The 27741-nt window shown below is 51.7% G+C and overlaps 1 protein-coding gene across 2 annotated transcripts in view; it reads left to right on the top strand.

Moving 5' to 3' along the window:
- LOC138350642 (uncharacterized) overlaps positions 1-27741 on the top strand; it is a 240311-nt gene that overhangs the window by 162789 nt on the left and 49781 nt on the right. The window contains exons 2-3 of one of the 2 annotated variants that reach the window (XR_011222170.1): positions 8862-12011; positions 13432-13768. Coding sequence is in view for 1 of the 2 variants with exons in the window: in XM_069301698.1 (XP_069157799.1) it covers positions 9338-12011; positions 13364-13768 (3079 nt within the window). In the remaining variant the exon portion in view is untranslated. Of the gene's footprint in view, positions 1-8844; positions 12012-13363; positions 13769-27741 lie in introns of those variants that run through there. The other variant, XM_069301698.1, reaches the window with a different exon arrangement.

A 27741-nucleotide genomic window follows, 5' to 3' on the forward strand; every position in this document is an offset into this window, starting at 1 on the left:
CCTCTAGGCGGCCCTTTATGTACCTCTAGGCGGCTCCTTTATGTACCGCTGGCGGCCCTTTATGTACTTCTAAGCTGCCCTTTATGTACCTCCAGGCGGCCCTTTATGTACCTCCAGGCGGCCCTTTATGTACCCCGAGGCGGCTCCTTTATGTACCTCTTGGCGGCCCTTTATGTACCTCTAGGCGGCCCTTTATGCACCTCTAGGCGGCCCTTTATGTGCCTCTAGGCGGCCCTTTATGTACCTCTAGGCGGCCCTTTATGCACCTCTAGGCGGCCCTTTATGTACCTCTAGGCGGCCACTTTATGCACCTCTAGGCGGCCCTTTATGTACCTCTAGGCGGCCCTTTATGCACCTCTAGGCGGCCCTTTATGTACCTCTAGGCGGCCCCTTTATGTGCCTCTAGGCGGCCCTTTATGTGCCTCTAGGCGGCCCTTTATGTACCTCTAGGCGGCCCTTTATGCACCTCTAGGCGGCCCTTTATGTACCTCTAGGCGGCCCCTTTATGTACCTCTAGGCGGCCCTTTTTATACCTCTAGGCGGCCCTTTATGTACCTCTAGGCGGCCCTTTATGTACCTCTAGGCGGCCCTTTATGTACCTCTAGGCGGCCCTTTATGTACCTCTAGGCGGCCCTATATTTACCTCTAGGCGGCCCTTTATGTACCTCTAGGCGGCCCTTTATGTACCTCTAGGCGGCCACTTTATGCACCTCTAGGCGGCCCTTTATGTACCTCTAGGCGGCCATTTATGTACCTTTAGGCGGCCACTTTATGCACCTCTTGGCGGCCCTTTATGTACCTCTAGGCGGCCCTTTATGTACCTCTAGGCGGCCCTTTATTCACCTCTAGGCGGCCCTTTATGCACCTCTAGGCGGCCCTTTATGCACCTCTAGGCGGCCCTTTATGTGCCTCTAGGCGGTCCCTTTATGTACCTCTAGGCGGCCACTTTATGCACCTCTAGGCGGCCCTTTATGTGCCCCTAGGCGGCCCTTTATGTACCTCTAGGCGGCCCTTTATGCACCTCTAGGCGGCCCTTTATGCACCTCTAGACGGCCCTTTATGTGCCTCTAGGCGGCCCTTTATGTACCTCTAGGCGGCCCTTTATGTACCTCTAGGCGGCCCTTTATGTACCTCTAGGCGGCCCTTTATGTACCTCTAGGCGGCCACTTTATGCACCTCTAGGCGGCCCTTTATGTACCTTTAGGCGGACACTTTATGCACCTCTAGGCGGCCCTTTATGTGCCTCTAGGCGGCCCTTTATGTACCTCTAGGCGGCCCTTTATGTACCTCTAGGCGGCCCTTTATGTACCTCTAGGCGGCCCTTTATGTACCTCTAGGCGGCCCTTTATGTACCTCTAGGCGGCCCTTTATGTTCCTTTAGGCGGCCACTTTATGCACCTCTAGGCGGCCCTTTATGTACCTTTAGGCGGCCACTTTATGCACCTCTAGGCGGCCCTTTATGTGCCTCTAGGCGGCCCCTTTATGTACCTCTAGGCGGCCCTTTTATGTGCCTCTAGGCGGCCACTTTATGCACCTCTAGGCGGCCCCTTTATGTGCCTCCAGGCGGCCCTTTATGTACCGCTAGGCGGCCCCTTTATGTGCCTCTAGGCGGGCCCTTTATGCACCTCTAGGCGGCTCTTTATGTACCTCTAGGCGGCCCCTTTATGCACCTCTAGGCGGCCCTTTATGTACCTTTTGCGGCCGCTTTATGTACCTCTAGGCGTCCCCTTTATGTGCCTCTAGGCGGCCCTTTATTCACCTCTAACCGGCCCTTTATGCACCTCTAGGCGGCCCTTTATGTGCCTCTAAGCGGCCCCTTTATGTACCTCTTGGCGGCCGTTTATGTGCCTCTAGGTGGCCCTTTATGTACCTCTAGGCGGCCCTTTATGTACCTCTAGGTGGCCCCTTTATGTGCCTCTAGGCGGCCCTTTATGCACCTCTAGGCGGCCCTTTATGTACCTCTAGGCGGCCCCTTTATGTGCCTCTAGGCGGCCCTTTATGCACCTCTAAGCGGCCCTTTATGCACCTCTAGGCGGCCCTTTATGTACCTCTAGGCGGCCCCTTTATGTGCCTCTAGGCGGCCCCTTTATGCACCTCTAGGCGGCCCTTTATGTACCTCTAGGCGGCCCCTTTATGCACTTCTAGGTGGCCCTTTATGTACCTCTAGGCGGCCCTTTATGCACCTCTAGGCGGCCCTTTATGCACCTCTAGGCGGCCCTTTATGTACCTCTAGGCAGCCCTTTAAGTACCTCTAGGCGGCCCTTTATGTACCTCTAGGCGGCCCTTTATGCACCTCTAGGCGGCCCTTTATGTACCTCTAGGCGTCCCCTTTATGTGCCTTTAGGCGGCCCTTTATGCACCTCTAAGCGGCCCTTTATGCACCTCTAGGCGGCCCTTTATGTACCTCTAGGCGGCCCTTTATGTACGCCTAGGCGGCTCCTTTATGTACCTCTAGGCGGCCACTTTATGCACCTCTAGGCGGCCCCTTTATGCACCTCTAGGCGGCCTTTTTATGTGCCTCTAGGCGGCCTTTTTATGTACCTCTAGGCGGCCCTTTATGTTCCTCTAGGCGGCCCCTTTATGCACCTCTAGGCGGCCCCTTTATGTGCCTCTAGGCGGCCCTTTATGTGCCTCTAGGCGGCCCTTTATGTACCTCTAGGCGGCCCTTTATGTTCCTCTAGGCGGCCCTTTATGTTCCTCTAGGCGGCCCCTTTATGCACCTCTAGGCGGCCCCTTTATGTGCTTCTGGGCGGCCCCTTTATCTACCTCTAGGCGGCCCTTTATGTTCCTCTATGTGGCCTTTTAAGTACCACTAGGCGGCCCTTTATATTCCTCTAGGCGGCCCTTTATATACCTCTAGGTGCCCCTTTAAACGCCTCTAGGCTGCCCCTTTATGTGCCTCTAGGCGGCCCCTTTATGCGCCTCTAGGTGGTCTCTTTATGTATCTCTAGGCGGCCCCTTTATGTACCTCTAGGCGGCCCTTTATATACCTCTTGGCGGCCCTTTATGTACCTCTAGGCGGCTCCTTTATGTACCGCTGGCGGCCCTTTATGTACTTCTAAGCTGCCCTTTATGTACCTCCAGGCGGCCCTTTATGTACCTCCAGGCGGCCCTTTATGTACCCCGAGGCGGCTCCTTTATGTACCTCTAGGCGGCCCTTTATGTACCTCTAGGCGGCCCTTTATGCACCTCTAGGCGGCCCTTTATGTGCCTCTAGGCGGCCCTTTATGTACCTCTAGGCGGCCCTTTATGCACCTCTAGGCGGCCCTTTATGTACCTCTAGGCGGCCACTTTATGCACCTCTAGGCGGCCCTTTATGTACCTCTAGGCGGCCCTTTATGCACCTCTAGGCGGCCCTTTATGTACCTCTAGGCGGCCCTTTATGCACCTCTAGGCGGCCCTTTATGTACCTCTAGGCGGCCCCTTTATGTACCTCTAGGCGGCCCTTTTTATACCTCTAGGCGGCCCTTTATGTACATCTTGGCGGCCCTTTATGTACCTCTAGGCGGCCCTTTATGTACCTCTAGGCGGCCCTTTATGTACCTCTAGGCGGCCCTTTATTTACCTCTAGGCGGCCCTTTATGTACCTCTAGGCGGCCCTTTAAGTACCTCTAGGCGGCCACTTTATGCACCTCTAGGCGGCCCTTTATGTACCTCTAGGCGGCCCTTTATGTACCTTTAGGCGGCCACTTTATGCACCTCTTGGCGGCCCTTTATGTACCTCTAGGCGGCCCTTTATGTACCTCTAGGCGGCCCTTTATGCACCTCTAGGCGGCCCTTTATGCACCTCTAGGCGGCCCTTTATGCACCTCAAGGCGGCCCTTTATGTGCCTCTAGGCGGTCCCTTTATGTACCTCTAGGCGGCCACTTTATGCACCTCTAGGCGGCCCTTTATGTGCCTTTAGGCGGCCCTTTATGTACCTCTAGGCGGCACTTTATGCACCTCTAGGCGGCCCTTTATGCACCTCTAGACGGCCCTTTATGTGCCTATAGGCGGCCCTTTATGTACCTCTAGGCGGCCCTTTATGTACCTCTAGGCGGCCCTTTATGTACCTCTAGGCGGCCCTTTATGTACCTCTAGGCGGCCACTTTATGCACCTCTAGGCGGCCCTTTATGTACCTTTAGGCGGCCACTTTATGCACCTCTAGGCGGCCCTTTATGTGCCTCTAGGCGGCCCTTTATGTACCTCTAGGCGGCCCTTTATGTACCTCTAGGCGGCCCTTTATGTACCTCTAGGCGGCCCTTTATGTACCTCTAGGCGGCCCTTTATGTACCTCTAGGTGGCCCTTTATGTACCTTTAGGCGGCCACTTTATGCACCTCTAGGCGGCCCTTTATGTACCTTTAGGCGGCCACTTTATGCACCTCTAGGCGGCCCTTTATGTGCCTCTAGGCGGCCCCTTTATGTACCTCTAGGCGGCCCTTTTATGTGCCTCTAGGCGGCCACTTTATGCACCTCTAGGCGGCCCCTTTATGTGCCTCCAGGCGGCCCTTTATGTACCGCTAGGCGGCCTCTTTATGTGCCTCTAGGCGGCCCCTTTATGCACCTCTAGGCGGCTCTTTATGTACCTCTAGGCGGCCCCTTTATGCACCTCTAGGCGGCCCTTTATGTACCTCTAGGCGGCTGCTTTATGTACCTCTAGGCGTCCCCTTTATGTGCCTCTAGGCGGCCCTTTATTCACCTCTAACCGGCCCTTTATGCACCTCTAGGCGGCCCTTTATGTGCCTCTAGGCGGCCCCTTTATGTACCTCTTGGCGGCCGTTTATGTGCCTCTTGGTGGCCCTTTATGTACCTCTAGGCGGCCCTTTATGTACCTCTAGGGGGCCCCTTTATGTGCCTCTAGGCGGCCCTTTATGCACCTCTAGGCGGCCCTTTATGTACCTCTAGGCGGCCCCTTTATGTGCCTCTAGGCTGCCCTTTATGCACCTCTAAGCGGCCCTTTATGCACCTCTAGGCGGCCCTTTATGTACCTCTAGGCGGCCCCTTTATGTGCCTCTAGGCGGCCCCTTTATGCACCTCTAGGCGGCCGCTTTATGTACCTCTAGGCGTCCCCTTTATGTACCTCTTGGCGGCCCTTTATGCACCTCTAGGCGGCCCTTTATGTGCCTCTAGGCGGCCCCTTTATGTACCTCTTGGCGGCCGTTTATGTGCCTCTAGGTGGCCCTTTATGTACCTCTAGGCGGCCCTTTATGTACCTCTAGGGGGCCCCTTTATGTGCCTCTAGGCGGCCCTTTATGCACCTCTAGGCGGCCCTTTATGTACCTCTAGGCGGCCCCTTTATGTGCCTCTAGGCTGCCCTTTATGCACCTCTAAGCGGCCCTTTATGCACCTCTAGGCGGCCCTTTATGTACCTCTAGGCGGCCCCTTTATGTGCCTCTAGGCGGCCCCTTTATGCACCTCTAGGCGGCCGCTTTATGTACCTCTAGGCGTCCCCTTTATGTGCCTCTAGGCGGCCCTTTATTCACCTCAAACCGGCCCTTTATGCACCACTAGGTGGCCCTTTATGTGCCTCTAGGCGGCCCCTTTATGTACCTCTTGGCGGCCGTTTATGTGCCTCTAGGTGGCCCTTTATGTACCTCTAGGCGGCCCTTTATGTACCTCTAGGGGGCCCCTTTATGTGCCTCTAGGCGGCCCTTTATGCACCTCTAGGCGGCCCTTTATGTACCTCTAGGCGGCCCCTTTATGCACCTCTAGGCGGCCCTTTATGTACCTCTAGGCGGCCCCTTTATGTACTTCTAGGTGGCCCTTTATGTACCTCTAGGCGGCCCTTTATGCACCTCTAGGCGGCCCTTTATGTACCTCTAGGCAGCCCTTTAAGTACCTCTAGGCGGCCCTTTATGTACCTCTAGGCGGCCCTTTATGCACCTCTAGGCGGCCCTTTATGTACCTCTAGGCGGCCCCTTTATGCACCTCTAGGCGGCCCCTTTATGAACCTCAAGGCGGCCCTTTATATACCTCTAGGCGTCCCCTTTATGTGCCTCTAGGCGGCCCTTTATGCACCTCTAAGCGGCCTTTATGTACCTCTAGGCGGCCCTTTATGTACCTCTAGGCGTCCCCTTTATGTGCCTCTAGGCGGCCCTTTATGCACCTCTAACTGGCCCTTTATGCACCTCTAGGCGGCCCTTTATGTACCTCTAGGCGTCCCCTTTATGTGCCTCTAGGCGGCCCTTTATGCACCTCTAGGCGGCCCTTTATGTACCTCTAGGCGTCCCCTTTATGTGCCTCTAGGCGGCCCTTTATGCACCTCTAAGCGGCCCTTTATGAACCTCTAGGCGGCCCTTTATGTGCCTCTAGGCGGCCCCTTTATGCACCTCTAGGCGGCCCCTTTATGAACCTCAAGGCGGCCCTTTATGTACCTCTAGGCGTCCCCTTTATGTGCCTCTAGGCGGCCCTTTATGCACCTCTAAGCGGCCCTTTATGTACCTCTAGGCGGCCCTTTATGTACCTCTAGGCGGCCCCTTTATGCACCTCCAGGCGGCCCCTTTATGAACCTCTAGGCGGCCCTTTATATACCTCTAGGCGGCCCCTTTATGTGCCTCTAGGCGGCCCCTTTATGTACCTCTAGGCGGCCCTTTATGTACCTCTAGGCGGCCCCTTTATGTGCCTTTAGGCGGCCCCTTTATGTACCTCTAGGCGGCCCCTTTGTGTGCCTCTAGGCGGCCCTTTATGTGCCTCTAGGCGGCCCTTTATGTGCCTCTAGGCGGCCCTTTATTCACCTCAAACCGGCCCTTTATGCACCTCTAGGTGGCCCTTTATGTGCCTCTAGGCGGCCCCTTTATGTACCTCTTGGCGGCCGTTTATGTGCCTCTAGGTGGCCCTTTATGTACCTCTAGGCGGCCCTTTATGTACCTCTAGGGGGCCCCTTTATGTGCCTCTAGGCGGCCCTTTATGCACCTCTAGGCGGCCCTTTATGTACCTCTAGGCGGCCCCTTTATGTGCCTCTAGGCGGCCCCTGTATGCACCTCTAGGCGGCCCTTTATGTACCTCTAGGCGGCCCCTTTATGTACTTCTAGGTGGCCCTTTATGTACCTCTAGGCGGCCCTTTATGCACCTCTAGGCGGCCCTTTATGCACCTCTAGGCGGCCCTTTATGTACCTCTAGGCAGCCCTTTATGTGCCTCTAGGCGGCCCTTTATGTGCCTCTAGGCGGCCCTTTATGTGCCTCTAGGCGGCCCTTTCTTTGATTTAGGCGGCCCTCTTTTGGGCCTCTAGGCGGCCATTTTATGTGCCTCAAGGCGGCCATTTTATGGGCCTCTTTGCGGCCATTTTGTGTATCAAGGCGGCCCTTTTTTGTGCCTTTTCGGCGGCCATTTTATGTGCCTCTAGGCGGCCCGTTTATCGGCTTTTTATGGAGCATTTTTAAGAGCCTCTAAGCGGCCATTTTATTTGCCTCTAGGCGGCCATTTTATTTGCCTCTTGGGTGCTTTTTTAGGGCCTCTAGGCGGCCCTTTTTTGGGCCTCTAGGAGGCCCCTTCATGTACCTCCAGGCGACTCATTATGTACCTCTAGGCGGCCCTTTGTATGCCTCTAGGCGGCCCCTTTATGAACCTACAAGCGACCCATTATGTTCCTCTAGGCGGCCCTTTATGTGCCTCTATCTGGCCTCTTTATGTGCGTCTTGGAGACCCCTTTATGTGCCTCTAGGCGGCCATTTTATGTGCTTCTTGGAGACCCCCTTTATGTGCCTCTAGGCGGCCATTTTATGTGCCTCTAGGCGGCCATTTTATGTGCCTCTAGGCGGCCATTTTGTGTGCCTCTAGGCGGCCATTTTATGTTTCTAGGCGGCCGTTTTATGTACCTCTAGGCGGCCATTTTATGTACCTGTAGGCGGCCATTTTATGTCCCTCAAGGCGACCATTTTATGTGCCTCTAGGCTGCCATTTTATATGATGAGCCTCTACGCGGCCCGCCATCATTGCTCCTATAAGAGACTCTCAGGGGACGGAAGTTTACTTGTAGTAAACTCCATGTAAGTTGTTAACATTATACTGTGAATATTGTCCACAAGAGAGCGGAGGGGGAGAGGGCGATCTACACAGAAGCTCAGCTGGGAACCCTTGCAAGAAAATAAATAAATAATTCAAAGCCTAATTAATATGATATAGCAAAGTTCGTGGTAGGGGGGGGAGCTTTGGTACTCTTTAAAGTTGTACTCCCTACATATATTCTATTCCCTGTTGGGCACATACCCAGCAGGAATTACTGTTAGAAATTAGGTGAGGCTAGCTCCCTGAGTAGGGTCTTCTAGCTCGCATAGACAGAGAAGCAGACATTATTTCTTATTAATACAGATTTATCATTTCTTGTTCTATTTTGTGTTGATGCAGTTAACAACTTATTATTACTACCTTCGACATAACTTTTCATCCTTTTGACAACATCAATAATATCAACTATACTTTCCGAAGAATGTGTAAACATAGCTACCTTAATCTCTCTTAATAAGGGAGATTTCTAATTCCTGAGATCAACTTTGTCATTCTTCTCTTTATGGGTTCAAGTTAAATTATGTCCAGTATATTGTATGTTGACCAAACTGAACTGCATAATCTAAATAGGTCCTTACAAGAGCAAGATAAAGGCAGAGAATAACATTACTAAATGCTACACCGTATATTTCTGTGTGAGAAAATGAGCACCATTACTCTACCTAAACCAGAAGCCAACACCACAATGATCACAGGAGTTAGGTCAAAATATTGACAAGTTTTAAGTTATAAAATAAAACAAAATGCAGGAGGCAGACTTTGGAATTTTATTTGTTTTAGTGATTTCAAAAATGTATTTCTGGCCCAATGTTTAACACTAACATCTTGTTTTAATAACGTTAAATTGTTCTTCCAGATGACAGAAATCTAAAGAGTATAAAGACAGAAGAAATTAACTAGTTAAAGAACAAATTGAAAATAACAAATAAAGCTGGAACCAAATATTGCATTAACATGTGAACACATTTTGTAAAATTTGGTTTATTTGGAAATCACTTATATTTTTGGTTAATTAAGTGACTGTATTGTGGTTAATGCAGTCGGATCATCACCGATTACATCCGAGTTTGATTCCCTGGCAGTGTGAGATGCTCAGCCTCCTGATACCGCTGTTCACCTAGCAGTAAACATTAACCTGGAAATTAGTCAACTGTTGAGGGATGCATCCTGAGGAAGGTCTGTCGTTGGCTTAGGAAGGCCTACACAAGCCTAACAAGCTGCCCGTCTCCGACAGTGGGAAACAATGTTATGTTTTTAAACATAATATAATAACAAAACCAGCGTGGGACATTTACTGCTTGTGTGAAACTTGACAACAGTTGTGTGAGGTGAGAATCATACGGCCCAATATGGCGGCCTCCAGTCCTGTTATCCAACCGGAAGATGTGAACAGACTGCGGTATGGACTGGCTGTGACTAAGGCAGGACGAGACGCGCTAGCAAGTGTGTTTATGTGGTCGTACCGGGGTACCTTCCCAGTAGTGACTTACCTCACTCAGGACTTGGGGTACACCAATGCTCAGTACAGGCGTGTCTTCGATGAACACCAGAGGAAGAAACTGAAAGCTTCTTCTGACGCGGCAACTTTTGACATCACCCTGTTGTATAAACTCCTGCAACGTGTGTGTGGTGTGGCTGGGATGAAGGACACCACTCCAGGGCCTCGGGGACCATCACTTGAACACCTCATTTACAGCCTGAAGGAACACCGAAACACGTTGGCCCATGATAATGTGGGAATGTCAGAGCAAGATCTTACGTCAACACTGACGGAGCTCAGTGACTTATTGGCTAAGATGCTGGCTGAGGCCGGCGTCCGGTGTGGGATAAACAGCCAGGATGTGTACCACGTGACCAGAGATGTCACCAAGTATATTGGTGGTCTGCTAGCGAAGGTCAGAGAGCCGCTGGATCCCTCAGATGTGGCGTACTTGCCTCAGCTCCGCCAGGAGATTAAGATGTTCAGAAGCCACATCACAGAAGAGGTTAAGCAGATGAGCAAGCAGGAGCTAACTGACGGGTATAAACTGCTGTACCAGATTGTTCCCGCACCCTGGCTCCTCCTCAACATTAACTACAACCCAAGTCTTGCTTTTACACGACTACGACTCCTTGAAGATCCCGTCATAGGGGCAAGACCCTCCCATGCGGCCAAGGGTCAGGATAGCACAAGACCCTCCCACGCTGCCAAGGGTCAGGATATAGATTATGAACACATCTTGAGTATGAGACGAGAGGACGGAAGAGTCCCTCAGTGTGTCCTCCTGACGGGGGAAGGTGGTATGGGCAAGACAACTTTACTCAAGCTCATCCTCGAGAAGTGGGTAGAGGAACCTGCTGCCATACGTCACCTGGGCACTGTGGACCTCGTTTTCTATGTACAGTGCAGGGACTCACATCTTAATACCTTCGATGATCTCCTCCGCCAGTTGCTGCCTCAAACACTTAGGGATTCTGGTGTCGACTTCCAGCTGTTTAAGGAGATAATCTTGAGCTTAAATATATTAGTCCTGATTGACGGCTACGACGAGGTCAACGACCATTCAGGAAGGCTGGTGAAGGAGCTGTTGCACCTACCTGGCAAGGATGTGAGGTTGGTGATAACCACACGGCCGGGGTGGGACCAACAACTGTCACAGCTCGTCCCACACACCAGACCTCGCTGCAACATCCTCGTCTTGGGCATCACTCCAGAACGTCGCGTGGAGTTCGCCGAGAGAACCATCAAGGTGCTGGTGGAGGAAGAGTGCCAACGGAGTGTCATCACAGGGAGGTTTACCCAGCGGCTGGAGCAGATGAGTCAGTTCCTGGGTGAGTACCTCAACACTCCACTCACCTTGACCTTGTTGGCGCTGCTGTGTGTCGAGGCTCCAGAAGAATTTAACAACCTCACCACAAACACACAAGTCTACGAGAAGATTCACGACTTCATAACCCGTAAACTGGTGTCCAGACTCACAGACAAAAATGTGGTTGACCCCAAAGGAAAATGTGACCAGTTTCTGTTGTTCTTTGAAGAGATTTGTTTAAGAGGGATCCAGAGGCTGGAGTACGACCTTTGGCCGGAGACGGAAGCGGAGATTAGGGAGAAGTGTGACACTCTGGGACTGCCGCAGGAGGAGGTCTTGTCCAACTATTTCACAAGAACCAGGTACCGTCGGGGCCTCAATGTGGTGTGGGTGTTTGGCTATTTTCACGCCAGGTACCAGGAGTATTGTGCCAGCAGGGGGCTGGTCGCTCTCTTGTTGAGGGCTGAGCAAGACCGAGGTGATCCAGCATCACACCGTGTGTCATGGGAAAGGTCTACAATCATTGACCTCTTGGTGGATGTTGTACGTAAGGAAAAACGCTCCTTGGGAGATCACCTGAGAGTGTCAAAGTTTGATATTAGCGTGCTACAAGAGTTTATTGAGCGCCCCAGATGGCAGAACATTTTAGTCAGCACTACCGGGGTGTTGTGTGCCCGGGGAGTAGAGCACAGGTTCATTACTCACATAATTGACCTGTGCGTGATGGATTTACGTTTGACTGACGAGCTGTATAAGCATGTAGCAGAGTCCCGCGGGAGTGAGCACGTCATCCAAGCCGTGTGTGAGAAGCTGCGTACAAAACAAGAGTGGCTAATAGAGAGTGTTGTCTCGTGTGTTGTCCTGCCGCTTGTTCTTAAGAAGGTGACACCTAACAACATTTACCTAATCATATACGATTCATCCAAACTAAAGCAGTGTCTGTCTACACTGTCAGTGCTGGCAAAAATGAAGGTAACCATATCCTTAGATCTTGGCTATAGTTTATACAGCAAAGAGAGTAGTGTTATAACAAAACAATGTTTGGAGAGGCTGACAGCCCCCGGCAGTAAGTGTACCTTAAAGCGGTTTACTGGTGTCTCGTCTGAGGCAGCCATACCCCTCCTACCTCTCACCCTCGAGAGCCTCCAACTGTGCCTCACACCACAGCAACTGCCCATCCAACTGTCCGTTCTCATCCGTCACCTGCCTCACCTTCCTCACCTGCAGCGTCTTGGTAAATATTCATATTTTCCACCATAATTTTTAAGGTTATTTATTAATACCAAAATTACGCAAAGAGCTTCATTCATCATGTTTAAAATAGTAATTCAGATTTACATTGGTTACATATATGTTTACAACCTTATGGACGAAAGATTCCTTATATTGTTTACAAACATAATCACCTTAAGGGTGACAAACACCTTATATTGTTTACAAATATAGTCACCTTAAGGGTGACAAACCTTCTACTTTGATTACAAATATAGACTTATTAAGGGCGACTACTCCATGAATAATAAATTTTCGAAACATTCCGCTGCTGTATATATTCTTGTGCATAAATAATTTCATGAAGTATTTACCGACGCCATACTTTTGGTTCAGATGACTTACCACTTTGACTTTGACTCGTGGTACAGATCTCCCTTCACTGTGACCTAATTCCTGTTCAGGATGACCTTTCACTGTGACCTAATTCCTGTTCAGGATGACCTTTCACTGTGACCTAATTCCTGTTCAGGATGACCTTTCACTGTGACCTAATTCCTGTTCAGGATGACCTTTCACTGTGACCTAATTCCTGTTCAGGATGACCTTTCACTGTGACCTAATTCCTGTTTAAGATGACCTTTCACTGTGACCTAATTCCTGTTCAGGATGACCTTTCACTGTGACCTAATTCCTGTTTAAGATGACCTTTCACTGTGACCTAATTCCAGTCCAAGATGACCTTTCACTGTGACCTAATTCCTGTTTAAGATGACCTTTCACTGTGACCTAATTCCTGTTTAAGATGACCTTTTACTGTGACCTAATTCCTGTTTAAAATGACCTTTCAGTGTGACCTAATTCCTGTCCAAGATGACCTTTCACTGTGACCTTGATCCTTGGTTAATTAGACCTTCCGTAACTTTGATCCTTAATTCAGGTGACCCATCTATCCCTATGACCTTGATACTTGGTCCAGATGACCTTTCACTGTGACCTTGACTTAGTTTATATGACCTTTTAATGAGACCTTGACCATTGATAAAGATGACTATGACTGTGACCTTCACCATTGATACAGATGACCTTGACTGTGACCTTGACCACTGATACAGATAACCTTGGCTGTGACCTTCACAATTGAAATAAATAACCCTTGAATGTGACCTTGAAAATTGATACAGATGACCTTGACCGTGGCTTTTAAAATCTATTAATACATTGTTTAGATGCTATAATTACTCTCCAAAATACGGACTTGTCATCAGGTAATAAACCCAGCAGTAAGGTGAGTGGATGGCTCAGTATGTCTTCTTGTTATATCTTAGAACATACCAGTAACGACAGTGACTGTATCTGAGTGTATGTCTTCAGCCATTACCCTGGACGCCACGGGCTACGTGGTCCCGGACACCCTGGACGCCACGGGCTACGTGGACCAGGACACCCTGGACGCCACGGGCTACGTGGACCCGGACACCCTGGACGCCACGGGCTACGTGGACCCGGACACCCTGGACGCCACGGGCTACGTGGTCCCGGACACCTTGGACGCCACGGGCTACGTGGACCCTGACACCCTGGACGCCACGGGCTACGTGGACCCGGACACCCTGGACACTCTGCCGTACCAGGGAAGGACGCTCATCCTGACCATCAGGCGGCGAGTCACTGATGACGACCCCGCAATAGACTGGTGCTGCCACCTGGCGGCTCAGCTGTGTCCTCCCTCAAGAGGAGGGTATACTGCCCTGGACTTCTCTGACATGCGTCCCACCAGTACGTATTGACGACATTTTAACTCGTGAATATCTGTAACTCAGTTGTTTAATTCACAGTGCTTCCAGTGGTTTCAAAAATAGTTTTACATTAAAAGTTATGAATTAGAGAAGTTATAGGACTTCTTGAGTAACTTTGAGCACCGTTTAGCGACCAAGAATATTCATTAAGCAAGCTTCACTGCTTATAAGATAACACTGATCAATATTTAGCCCAACATTGTCTTGCTTAATACAAGCTAGATTTACTTGATATAAGTTTTCTTTGGCATGAGTGTGTGACATAGACAGGTGTGGGTGGGGAGAGTAGCCAGCTGTGGGCTTTAGTGTTCCCTCTCATGTGCAGGTGTGGGTCGGGAGAGTAGCCAGGTGTGGGCTTCCGTGTTCCCTCTCATCTACAGGTATGGGTCGGGAGAGTAGCCAGGTGTGACAACGTTTGTTTTCATGTATTAGCTACGTTATTGTGTGGTTGTAAATAAGTTGCCACAACTTACTGCACAACTTTGGCTAAACAATTTTGAGACCGTGTCGCAACCTTAAATGTTGCATAAAAATCGTTTTCCTGATTGATGGAATATATTTAAAAAATGTAGAAATATTTTAAAAATATATTTTTACATATACTAGAAATAAAACTGAAGCATAATAAAAGGCAGGTTAAAAATATTTTATTCATTACTTTCACTTAATGGAGAATCCATGGTAGTGGTGGTGGAATTGTTGCTGGGTTGTGGTTGGTGGCTGTGGTGGTAGGTTGTGATTGGTGGCAGTGGTGGGTGATGTTTATTGTTGGTGGTAGTGATTGGTTCTAGTGGTGGTTAATAGTTGTGGTTGGTGGTGGTGGTGGTTGATTGCTGTGGTTGGTAATTGTGGTGGCTGATGGTTGTGATTAGTGGTAGTGGTGGTTAATGTTTATGGTGGTTGAGGTTGTGGTTGTTTAAAGTATTGGTGGTTGATAACTCTGGTGGTTGATATCTGTGATGGTTGATGGTGGTGATAGTTAATGGTTGTGGTGGTTGATGTTAGTGTTTGTTGATGGTTATGGTGGTTGATGGTAGTGTTTGTTGATGGGTATGGTGGTTGATGGTAGTGTTTATTGATGGTTGTGGTGGTTGATGGTAGTGTTTGTTGATGGGTGTGGTGGTTGATGGTAGTGTTTGTTGCTGGTTGTGGTGGTTGATGGAAGTGTTTGTTGATGGTTGTGGTGGTTGATGGTACTGTTTGTTGATGGTTGTGGTGGTTGATGGTAGTGTTTGTTGATGGATGTGGTGGTTGATGGTTGTGGTGGTTGATGGTTGTGGTGGTTGATGGTAGTGTTTGTTGATGGTTGTGGTGGTTGATGGTTGTGGTGGTTGATGGTAGTGTTTGTCTATAGTTGTGATGGTTGATGGTAGTGTTTGTTGATGGTTGTGGTGGTTGATGGTAGTGTTTGTTGATGGATGTGGTGGTTGATAGTTGTGGTGGTTGATTGTTGTGGTGGTTGATGGTAGTGTTTGTTGATAGTTGTGGTGGTTGATTGTTGTGGTGGTTGATGGTTGCGGTGGATGATGGTAGTGTTTGTTGATAGTTGTGGTGGTTGATTGTTGTGGTGGTTGATTGTTGTGGTGGTTGATAGTTGTGGTGATTGATGGTAGTGTTTGTTGATGGTTGTGGTGGTTGATGGTAGTGTTTGTCTATAGTTGTGGTGGTTGATGGTAGTGTTTGTTGATGGTTGTGGTGGTTGATGGTTGTGGTGGTTGATGGTAGTGTTTGTTGATGATAGTGGTGGTTGATGGTTGTGGTGGCTGATTGTAGTGTTTGTTGATGGTAGTGGTGGTTGATGGTAGTGTTTGTTGATGGTAGTGGTGGTTGATGGTTGTGGTGGTTGATGGTAGTGGTGGTTGATGGTTGTGGTGGTTGATGGTTGTGGTGGTTGATTGTTGTGGTGGTTGATTGTTGTGGTGGTTGATTGTTGTGGTGGTTGATTGTTGTGGTGGTTGATTGTTGTGGTGGTTGATTGTTGTGGTGGTTGATTGTTGTGGTGGTTGATTGTTGTGGTGGTTGATGGTTGTGGTGGTTGATTGTTGTGGTGGTTGATTGTTGTGGTGGTTGATTGTTGTGGTGGTTGATGGTTGTGGTGGTTGATTGTTGTGGTGGTTGATGGTTGTGGTGGTTGATTGTTGTGGTGGTTGATTGTTGTGGTGGTTGATGGTAGTGGTGGTTGATGGTTGTGGTGGTTGATTGTTGTGGTGGTTGATTGTTGTGGTGGTTGATGGTTGTAGTGGTTGATTGTTGTGGTGGTTGATTGTTGTGGTGGTTGATTGTTGTGGTGGTTGATGGTAGTGGTGGTTGATGGTTGTGGTGGTTGATGGTAGTGGTGGTTGATGGTTGTAATGGTTGATGGTTGTGGTGGTTGATTGTTGTGGTGGTTGATGGTTGTGGTGGTTGATTGTTGTGGTGGTTGATTGTTGTGATTGTTGTGGTGGTTGATTGTTGTGGTGGTTGATTGTTGTGGTGGTTGATTGTTGTGGTGGTTGATGGTTGTGGTGGTTGATTGTTGTGGTGGTTGATTGTTGTGGTGGTTGATTGTTGTGGTGGTTGATGGTTGTGGTGGTTGATTGTTGTGGTGGTTGATTGTTGTGGTGGTTGATGGGTGTGGTGGTTGATTGTTGTGGTGGTTGATGGTTGTGGTGGTTGATGGTTGTGGTGGTTGATGGTAGTGTTTGTTGATGGTTGTGGTGGTTGATGGTAGTGTTTGTCTATAGTTGTGGTGGTTGATGGTTGTGGTGGTTGATGGTAGTGGTGATTGATGGTTGCGGTGGTTGATTATTGTGGTGGTTGATGGTTGTGGTGGTTGATTGTTGTGGTGGTTGATTGTTGTGGTGGTTGATTGTTGTAGTGGTTGATTGTTGTGGTGGTTGATTGTTGTGGTGGTTGATGGTTGTAGTGGTTGATTGTTGTGGTGGTTGATTGTTGTGGTGGTTGATTGTTGTGGTGGTTGATTGTTGTGGTGGTTGATTGTTGTGGTGGTTGATTGTTGTGGTGGTTGATTGTTGTGGTGGTTAATGGTTGTGGTGGTTGATTGTTGTGGTGGTTAAAGGTAGTGGGGGATGATTGTTGTGGTTGTTGATGGTTGTGGTGGATGATGGTAGTGTTTGTTGATAGTTGTGGTGGTTGATTGTTGTGGTGGTTGATGGTTGTGGTGGTTGATTGTTGTGGTGGTTGATAGTTGTGGTGGTTGATTGTTGTGGTGGTTGATTGTTGTGGTGGTTGATTGTTGTGGTGGATGGTTGTTGTGGTGGTTGATGGTTATGGTGGTTGATTGTTGTTCTGGTTGAATGTTGTGGTGGTTGATTGTTGTGGTGGTTAGAGGTAGTGGGGGTTGATTGTTGTGGTGGTTGATTGTTGTGGTGGTTGATTGTTGTGATTGTTGTGGTGGTTGATTGTTGTGGTGGTTGATTGTTGTAGTGGTTGATTGTTGTGGTGGTTGATTGTTGTGGTGGTTGATGGTTGTAGTGGTTGATTGTTGTGGTGGTTGATTGTTGTGGTGGTTGATTGTTGTGGTGGTTGATTGTTGTGGTGGTTGATTGTTGTGGTGGTTAATGGTTGTGGTGGTTGATTGTTGTGGTGGTTAAAGGTAGTGGGGGTTGATTGTTGTGGTTGTTGATGGTTGTGGTGGATGATGGTAGTGTTTGTTGATAGTTGTGGTGGTTGATTGTTGTGGTGGTTGATGGTTGTGGTGGTTGATTGTTGTGGTGGTTGATGGTTGTGGTGGTTGATTGTTGTGGTGGTTGATTGTTGTGGTGGTTGATTGTTGTGGTGGATGGTTGTTGTGGTGGTTGATGGTTATGGTGGTTGATTGTTGTTCTGGTTGAATGTTGTGGTGGTTGATTGTTGTGGTGGTTAGAGGTAGTGGGGGTTGATTGTTGTGGTGGTTGATGGTTGTGGTGGATGATGGTAGTGTTTGTTGATAGTTGTGGTGGTTGGTTGTTGTGTTGGTTGATGGTTGTGGTGGTTGATTGTTGTGGTGGTTGATTGTTGTGGTGGTTGATTGTTGTGGTGGGTGATTGTTGTGGTGGTTGATGGTTGTAGTGGTTGATTGTTGTGGTGGTTGATTGTTGTGGTGGTTGATTGTTGTGGTGGTTGATTGTTGTGGTGGTTGATTGTTGTGGTGGTTGATTGTTGTGGTGGTTGATACTTGTGGTGGTTAATGGTTGTGGTGGTTGATTGTTGTGGTGGTTAAAGGTAGTGGGGGTTGATTGTTGTGGTGGTTGATGGTTGTGGTGGATGATGGTAGTGTTTGTTGATAGTTGTGGTGGTTGGTTGTTGTGGTGGTTGATGGTTGTGGTGGTTGATTGTTGTGGTGGTTGATGGTTGTGGTGGTTGATTGTTGTGGTGGTTGATTGTTGTGGTGGATGATTGTTGTGGTGGTTGATTGTTTTGGTGGTTGATTGTTGTGGTGGTTGATGGTTGTTGTGGTTGATTGTTGTGGTGGTTAATGGTTGTGGTGGTTGATTGTTGTGGTGGTTAAAGGTAGTCGGGGTTGATTGTTGTGGTGGTTGATGGTTGTGGTGGATGATGGTAGTGTTTGTTGATAGTTGTGGTGGTTGATTGTTGTGGTGGTTGATGGTTGTGGTGGTTGATTGTTGTGGTGGTTGATGGTTGTGGTGGTTGATTGTTGTGGTGGTTGAATGTTGTGGTGGTTGATTGCTGTGGTGGATGATTGTTTTGGTGGTTGATTATTGTGGTGGTTGATGGTTGTGGTGGTTGATTGTTGTGGTGGTTAATGGTTGTGGTGGTTGATTGTTGTGGTGGTTAATGGTAGTGGGGGTTGATTGTTGTGGTGATTGATGGTTTTGGTGGTTAATTATTGTGGTGGTTGATGGTTGTGGTGGTTGATTGTTGTGGTGGTTGATGGGTGTGGTTGGGGGGTTAATTGCAGTGGTGGTTGATGGGTGTGGTTGGGGGGTTAATTGCAGTGGTGGTTGTTGTGGTTCGTGATGGTAGTGGTTGATTGTTGTACTTTAAGTAGTGGCGGTTGTTGGTTATAGTTCGCGTGGGTGGTGGTTTATTGTGTTGTTTGGTGGTAGTGGTGGTTGATTGTTGGTGGTAGTGGTGGTTGATTGTTGAAGTTGTTGTGGTGGTTTATGGTTGTTGGTGGTTGATAGTTGTGGTTAATGGTAGTGGTTGGTGATAGTAGTGGTTGAGGGCAGTGGTAGATGGTGGTTGTGGTCGTTTGTGGTTGACTGTACTGGTAGTTGTTGAGGTTCGTGATATTGGTGGTTGATTGTTGTATTTTGTGGTAGTGGTGGTTGATTATATTTGGCAGTAGTGGTGTTTGATTGTTGTTGGTGGTAGGGGTGGTTGATTGTTGTGGTTGGTGTTGGTTTATGGTTGTTGTTGATAGTAGTGGTGGTTGATTGTTGTGGTTGTTGATGATTGAGGTGGTTGATGATTGATGGTTATGGTTATTGATAGTAGTTGAAATTGAAATTGAAATAAGTTTATTGAGGTAAGTGAGGTAAGGTAAGTGAAATGGGTGTTTTGACTCACATACATGTAGTGTTGCATGGTTTGGCTTCTCTCATACATTATACCTCTCCTCGCCACTTCTGCCTGTGGCTGAATATTTCTGATTTTGCTTCTTATTTGTCTCATTGTGAATTCACATTCGATGTCAACTTGTTGTTTTAATGTGGCACGTTTGGCCAAGTCATCCGCCACCTCGTTGAGCACTATTCCAACATGAGATGGAATCCACTTGAATTTCACATTGTGACCTTTCAGCTGTATCTCAATTATTCTTTTCTTACAATCCTCAACTATGGACATGAAGACTGGATTTCGACTGTTTAAGGACTCAAATGCTCCTCGGCTATCGACAAATACAAAAACATCTTTGTCGTCATGACGTACTTCCTCCAAACACGCCAGAATGGCCTGCAGTTGAGCACTGATAGTAATGGTGGTTGGTTGTTGTAGTTAGAGGAGGAGGTCGAGGAGGAAGGAGGAGGAGTAAGGAGGAGAAAGAGGAGGAAGGAGAAGGTCGAGGAGGAAGGAGAAGGTCGAGGAGGAAGGAGAAGGTCGAGGAGGAGGGAGAAGGTCGAGGAGGAAGGAGAAGGTCAAGGAGGAAGGAGAAGGTCAAGGAAGAAAGAGGAGAAGGTCGAGGAGGAGGGAGAAGGTCGAGGAGGAAGGAGAAGGTCGAGGAGGAAGGAGAAGGTCGAGGAGGAGGGAGAAGGTCGAGGAGGAAGGAGAAGGTCAAGGAGGAAGGAGAAGGTCAAGGAAGAAAGAGGAGAAGGTCGAGGAGGAGGGAGAAGGTCGAGGAGGAAGGAGAAGGTCGAGGAGGAAGGAGAAGGTCGAGGGGGAAGAAGAAGGTCGAGGAGGAAGGAGAAGGTCGAGGAGGAAGGAGAAGGTCGAGGAGGAAGGAGAAGGTCAAGGAAGAAAGAGGAGAAGGTCGAGGAGGAAGAATGAGAAGATCGAGGAGGAGAAGGTGTTGGTGGTGGCTGTTGGTTGTTGTTAGTGGATATTGATGGTTGAAGAACATAGAAGGATTAGGAAAAATAAGGAAGGCAGGAACGAGAAGGAAGTTTAAGGGAGGAGTAGGAAGATTACGGAAGGTGGAGTGGTGTGTGGCAGTGGTGGGGAGTGGTGTGTGGCAGTGGTGGAGAGTGGTGTGTGACAGTGGTGGAGAGTGGTGTGTGACAGTGGTGGAGAGTGGTGTGTGACAGTGGTGGAGAGTGGTGTGTGACAATGATGGAGAGTGGTGTGTGGCAGTGGTGGAGAGTGGTGTGTGACAGTGGTGGAGAGTGGTGTGTGACAGTGGTGGAGAGTGGTGTGTGGCAGTAGTGGAGAGTGGTGAGTGGCAGTGGTGGAGAGTGGTGAGTGACAGTGGTGGAAAGTGGTGTGTGACAGTGGTGGAGAGTGGTGTGTGGCAGTGGTGGAGAGTGGTGTGTGACAGTGGTGGAGAGTGGTGTGTGACAGTGGTGGAGAGTGGTGTGTGGCAGTGGTGGAGAGTGGTGTGTGACAGTGGTGGAGAGTGGTGTGTGACAGTGGTGGAGAGTGGTGAGTGACAGTGGTGGAGAGTGGTGTGTGGCAGTGGTGGAGAGTGGTGTGTGACAGTGGTGGAGAGTAGTGAGTGGCAGTGGTGGAGAGTGGTGTGTGACAGTGGTGGAGAGTAGTGAGGGGAAGCAGTAAAGAGTGGTGACTACCCTCCTCCTCTGCATCACTACCCTCCTCCTCCTCTGCACCACTACCCTCCTCCTCCTCCTCTGCACCACTACCCTCCTCCACTGCACCACTACCCTCCTCTTCTGCACCACTACCCTCCTCTTCCTCTGCATCACTACCCTCCTCCTCCTCTGCACCACTACCCTCCTCCTCTGCACCACTACCCTCCCCCTCTGCATCACTACCCTCCTCCTCAGCACCACTACCCTCCTCTTCCTCTGCATCACTACCCTCCTCCTCCTCTTCACCAAGACCCTCCTCCTCTGCACCACTACCCTCCTCCTCCTCTGCACCACTACCCTCCTACTCCTCAGCACCACTACCCTAATCCCCCTCTGAACCACTACCCTAATCCTCCTCTGAACCACTACCCTCCTCCTCCTCCTCCTCTGTACCGCCCTCTTCCTCCTCTGCACCACTACCCTCCTCCACATCCTCCTCTGCACCACTACCCTCCTCCTCCTCCTCTTCTGCGCCACTACCCTCCTCCTCCCCCTCCTCTGCACTACTACCCTCCTCCTCTGCACCACTACCCCTCCACCTCCTCCTCCTCTGCACCACTACCCTCCTCCTCCTCCTCTGCAACACTACCCTCCTCTGCACAACTACTTTCCTCCTCCTCCTCTTCCGCACCACTACCCTCCTCCTCTGCATCACTACCCCCCTCCTCCTCTGCACCACTTCCCTCCTCCTCCTCCTCCTCTGCACCACTGCCCTCCTCTTCTGCACCACTTCACTCCTCCTCTGCACCACTACCCTCCTCCTCCTCTGCACCACTACCCTCCTCCTCCTCTGCACCACTACCCTCCTCCTCCGCACCACTACCCCTCTTTCTCCTCTGCATCACTACCCTCCTCATCCTTTGCACCACTACCCTCCTCCTCCTCCTCCTCTGCACCACTACCCTCCTCCTGTGTACCACTACCCTGATCCTTTTTCTGCACCACTACCCTCTTCCTCTGCCCCACAACCCTCCTCCTCTTCACCACTACCCTCCTCCTCCTCTGCAGCACTACCCCCCTCCTCTTCACCACTACCCTCCTCCTCCTCTGCACCACTACCCTCCTCCTAATCTGCACCACTACCCTCCTCCTCTGCACCACTACCCTCCTCCTCTGGACCACTACCCTCCTCCTCCTCATCTGCACCACAACCCTTCTCCTCTGCACCACTACCATCCTCCTCCTCTGCGCCAATACCCTCCCCCTCCTCCACTGCACCACTACCCTCCTCCTCTGCACCACTACCCTCCTCCTCCTCTGCACCACTACCCTCCTCCACCTCTGCACCACTACCCTCCTCCTCTGCACCACTACCCTCCTCCTCTGCACCAATACCCTCCTCCTCTGCACCACTACCCTCACCCTCTTCTGCACCACTACCCTCTTCCACTGCACCACAACCCTCCTCCTCTGCACCACTACCCTTCTCCTCCTATGCACCACTACCCTCCTCTTCCTCTGCATCACTACCCTCCTCCTCCTCTGCACCACTACCCTCCTCCTCCTCTGCACCACTACCCTCCTCCTCCGCACCTACTATACTCCTCCTCTGCACCACTACCCTCCTCCTCCTCTGCACCACTACCCTCTTCCTCCTCTGCACCACTACCCTCCTCCTCTGCACCACTACCCTCCTCCTCCTCTGCACCACTACCCTCCTCCTCCTCTGCATCACTACCCTCCTCCTCCTCCTCTGCACCGCTACCCTCCTCATTTTCTGCACCATTACCCTCCTCCTCCTCTGCAGCACTACCCTCTTTCTCCTCCTCCTCTGCACCACAACTCTCCTCCTCCTCCTCAGCACCACTACCCTCCTCCTCCTCTGCACCACTACCCTCCTCCTCCTCTGCGCCACTACCCTCCTCCTCTGCACCACTACCCTCCTCCTCCACTGCACCACTACCCTCCTCCTCTGCACCACTACCCTCCTCCTCCTCTCCACCAAGACCCTCCTCCTTTGCACCACTACCCTCCTCCTCCTCTGCATCACTACCCTCCTCCTCCTCAGCACAACTACCCTCCTCCCCCTCTGCACCACTACCCTCCTCCTCCTCCTCCTCCTCTGCACTACTACCCTCATCCTCCATTGCACCACTATCCTCCTCTTCCTCTGCACCACTACCCTCCTTCTTCTCTGCACCACTACCCTTCTCTTCCTCTGCACCACTACCCTCTTCCTCCTCTGCACCACTACCCACCTCCTCCTCTGCACCACTACCCTCCTCCTCTGTACCACTACCCTCATCCTCCCCTGCACCACTACCCTCCTCCTCTGCATCACTATCCTCCTCTTCCTCTGCACCACTACCCTCCTCCTCTGCATCACTATCCTCCTCTTCCTCTGCACTACGACCCTCCTCCTCTGCACCACTACCCTCATCCTCCTCTGCACCACTACCCTCTTCCTCTGCACCACTACCCTCCTCCTCTGCACCACTACCCTCCTCCTCCTCTGCACCATTACCCTCCTCCTCCTCTGAAGCACTACCCTCTTCCTCCTCCTACTCTGCACCACTACCCTCCTCCTCCTCAGCACCACTACCCTCCTCCTCCGCACCACTACCCTCCTCCTCCTCTGCACCACTACCCTCCTCCTCTGCACCACTACCCACCTCCTCTGCACCACTACCCTCCTACTCCTCAGCACCACTACCCTCATCCTCCTTTGAACCACTACCCTGCTCCTCTGTACCACTACTCTCTTCCTCCTATGCACCACTACCCTCCTCCTCATCCTTCTCTGCACCACTACCCTCCTCCTCTGGACCACTACCCTCCTCCTCCTCCTCTGCACCACAACCCTTCTCCTCTGCACCACTACCCTCCTCCTCCTCTGCGCCAATACCCTCCCCCTCCTCCTCTGCACCACTACCCTCCTCCTCTGCACCACTACCCTCCTCATCCTTTGCACCACTACCCTCCTCCTCCTCCCCCTCTGCACCACTACCCTCCTCCTCTGTACCACTACCCTGATCTTTTTTCTGCACCACTACCCTCTTCCTCTGCCCCACAACCCTCCTCCTCTTCACCACTACCCTCCTCCTCCTCTGCAGCACTACCCCCCTCCTCTTCACCACTACCCTCCTCCTCCTCTGCACCACTACCCTCCTCCTAATCTGCACCACTACCCTCCTCCTCTGCACCACTACCCTCCTCCTCTGGACCACTACCCTCCTCCTCCTCATCTGCACCACAACCCTTCTCCTCTGCACCACTACCCTCCTTCCTCCTCTGCGCCAATACCCTCCCCCTCCTCCTCTGCACCACTACCCTCCTCCTCTGCACCACTACCCTCCTCCTCCTCTGCACCACTACCCTCCTCCACCTCTGCACCACTACCCTCCTCCTCTGCACCACTACCCTCCTCCTCTGCACCAATACCCTCCTCCTCTGCACCACTACCCTCACCCTCTTCTGCACCACTACCCTCTTCCACTGCACCACAACCCTTCCTCCTCTGCACCACTACCCTTCTCCTCCTATGCACCACTACCCTCCTCTTCCTCTGCATCACTACCCTCCTCCTCCTCTGCACCACTACCCTCCTCCTCCTCTGCACCACTACCCTCCTCCTCCGCACCTACTATACTCCTCCTCTGCACCACTACCCTCCTCCTCCTCTGCACCACTACCCTCTTCCTCCTCTGCACCTACTACCCTCCTCCTCTGCACCACTACCCTCCTCCTCCTCTGCACCACTACCCTCCTCCTCCTCTGCATCACTACCCTCCTCCTCCTCCTCTGCACCGCTACCCTCCTCATTTTCTGCACCATTACCCTCCTCCTCCTCTGCAGCACTACCCTCTTTCTCCTCCTCCTCTGCACCACAACTCTCCTCCTCCTCCTCAGCACCACTACCCTCCTCCTCCTCTGCACCACTACCCTCCTCCTCCTCTGCGCCACTACCCTCCTCCTCTGCACCACTACCCTCCTCCTCCACTGCACCACTACCCTCCTCCTCTGCACCACTACCCTCCTCCTCCTCTCCACCAAGACCCTCCTCCTTTGCACCACTACCCTCCTCCTCCTCTGCATCACTACCCTCCTCCTCCTCAGCACAACTACCCTCCTCCCCCTCTGCACCACTACCCTCCTCCTCCTCCTCCTCCTCTGCACTACTACCCTCATCCTCCATTGCACCACTATCCTCCTCTTCCTCTGCACCACTACCCTCCTTCTTCTCTGCACCACTACCCTTCTCTTCCTCTGCACCACTACCCTCTTCCTCCTCTGCACCACTACCTACCTCCTCCTCTGCACCACTACCCTCCTCCTCTGTACCACTACCCTCATCCTCCCCTGCACCACTACCCTCCTCCTCTGCATCACTATCCTCCTCTTCCTCTGCACCACTACCCTCCTCCTCTGCATCACTATCCTCCTCTTCCTCTGCACTACGACCCTCCTCCTCTGCACCATTACCCTCCTCCTCCTCTGCACCACTACCCTCCTCCTCTGCACCACTACCCTCATCCTCCTCTGCACCACTACCCTCTTCCTCTGCACCACTACCCTCCTCCTCTGCACCACTACCCTCCTCCTCCTCTGCACCATTACCCTCCTCTTCCTCTGAAGCACTACCCTCTTCCTCCTCCTACTCTGCACCACTACCCTCCTCCTCCTCAGCACCACTACCCTCCTCCTCCGCTCCACTACCCTCCTCCTCCTCTGCACCACTACCCTCCTCCTCTGCACCACTACCCACCTCCTCTGCACCACTACCCTCCTACTCCTCAGCACCACTACCCTCATCCTCCTTTGAACCACTACCCTCCTCCTCTGTACCACTACTCTCTTCCTCCTATGCACCACTACCCTCCTCCTCATCCTTCTCTGCACCACTACCCTCCTCCTCTGGACCACTACCCTCCTCCTCCTCCTCTGCACCACAACCCTTCTCCTCTGCACCACTACCCTCCTCCTCCTCTGCGCCAATACCCTCCCCCTCCTCCTCTGCACCACTACCCTCCTCCTCTGCACCACTACCCTCCTCATCCTTTGCACCACTACCCTCCTCCTCCTCCTCCTCTGCACCACTACCCTCCTCCTCTGTACCACTACCCTGATCTTTTTTCTGCACCACTACCCTCTTCCTCTGCCCCACAACCCTCCTCCTCTTCACCACTACCCTCCTCCTCCTCTGCAGCACTACCCCCCTACTCTTCACCACTACCCTCCTCCTCCTCTGCACCACTACCCTCCTCCTAATCTGCACCACTACCCTCCTCCTCTGCACCACTACCCTTCTCCTCCTATGCACCACTACCCTCCTCTTCCTCTGCATCACTACCCTCCTCCTCCTCTGCACCACTACCCTCCTCCTCCTCTGCACCACTACCCTCCTCCTCCGCACCTACTATACTCCTCCTCTGCACCACTACCCTCCTCCTCCTCTGCACCACTACCCTCTTCCTCCTCTGCACCACTACCCACCTCCTCCTCTGCACCACTACCCTCCTCCTCTGTACCACTACCCTCATCCTCCCCTGCACCACTACCCTCCTCCTCTGCATCACTATCCTCCTCTTCCTCTGCACCACTACCCTCCTCCTCTGCACCATTACCCTCCTCCTCCTCTGCACCACTACCCTCCTCCTCTGCACCACTACCCTCATCCTCCTCTGCACCACTACCCTCTTCCTCTGCACCACTACCCTCCTCCTCTGCACCACTACCCTCCTCCTCCTCTGCACCATTACCCTCCTCCTCCTCTGAAGCACTACCCTCTTCCTCCTCCTACTCTGCACCACTACCCTCCTCCTCCTCAGCACCACTACCCTCCTCCTCCGCACCACTACCCTCCTCCTCCTCTGCACCACTACCCTCCTCCTCTGCACCACTACCCACCTCCTCTGCACCACTACCCTCCTACTCCTCAGCACCACTACCCTCATCCTCCTTTGAACCACTACCCTCCTCCTCTGTACCACTACTCTCTTCCTCCTATGCACCACTACCCTCCTCCTCATCCTTCTCTGCACCACTACCCTCCTCCTCTGGACCACTACCCTTCTCCTCCTCCTCTGCACCACAACCCTTCTCCTCTGCACCACTACCCTCCTCCTCCTCTGCGCCAATACCCTCCCCCTCCTCCTCTGCACCACTACCCTCCTCCTCTGCACCACTACCCTCCTCATCCTTTGCACCACTACCCTCCTCCTCCTCCTCCTCCTCTGCACCACTACCCTCCTCCTCTGTACCACTACCCTGATCTTTTTTCTGCACCACTACCCTCTTCCTCTGCCCCACAACCCTCCTCCTCTTCACCACTACCCTCCTCCTCCTCTGCAGCACTACCCCCTCCTCTTCACCACTACCCTCGTCCTCCTCTGCACCACTACCCTCCTCCTAATCTGCACCACTACCCTCCTCCTCTGCACCACTACCCTCCTCCTCTGGACCACTACCCTCCTCCTCCTCATCTGCACCACAACCCTTCTCCTCTGCACCACTACCCTCCTCCTCCTCTGCGCCAATACCCTCCCCCTCCTCCTCTGCACCACTACCCTCCTCCTCTGCACCACTACCCTTCTTCTCCTCTGCACCACTACCCTCCTCCACCTCTGCACCACTACCCTCCTCCTCTGCACCACTACCCTCCTCCTCTGCACCAATACCCTCCTCCTCTGCACCACTACCCTCACCCTCTTCTGCACCACTACCCTCTTCCACTGCACCACAACCCTCCTCCTCTGCACCACTACCCTTCTCCTCCTATGCACCACTACCCTCCTCTTCCTCTGCATCACTACCCTCCTCCTCCTCT

This window comes from Procambarus clarkii, chromosome 46, assembly GCF_040958095.1.
Source record: "Procambarus clarkii isolate CNS0578487 chromosome 46, FALCON_Pclarkii_2.0, whole genome shotgun sequence".
NCBI lineage: Eukaryota > Metazoa > Arthropoda > Malacostraca > Decapoda > Cambaridae > Procambarus > Procambarus clarkii.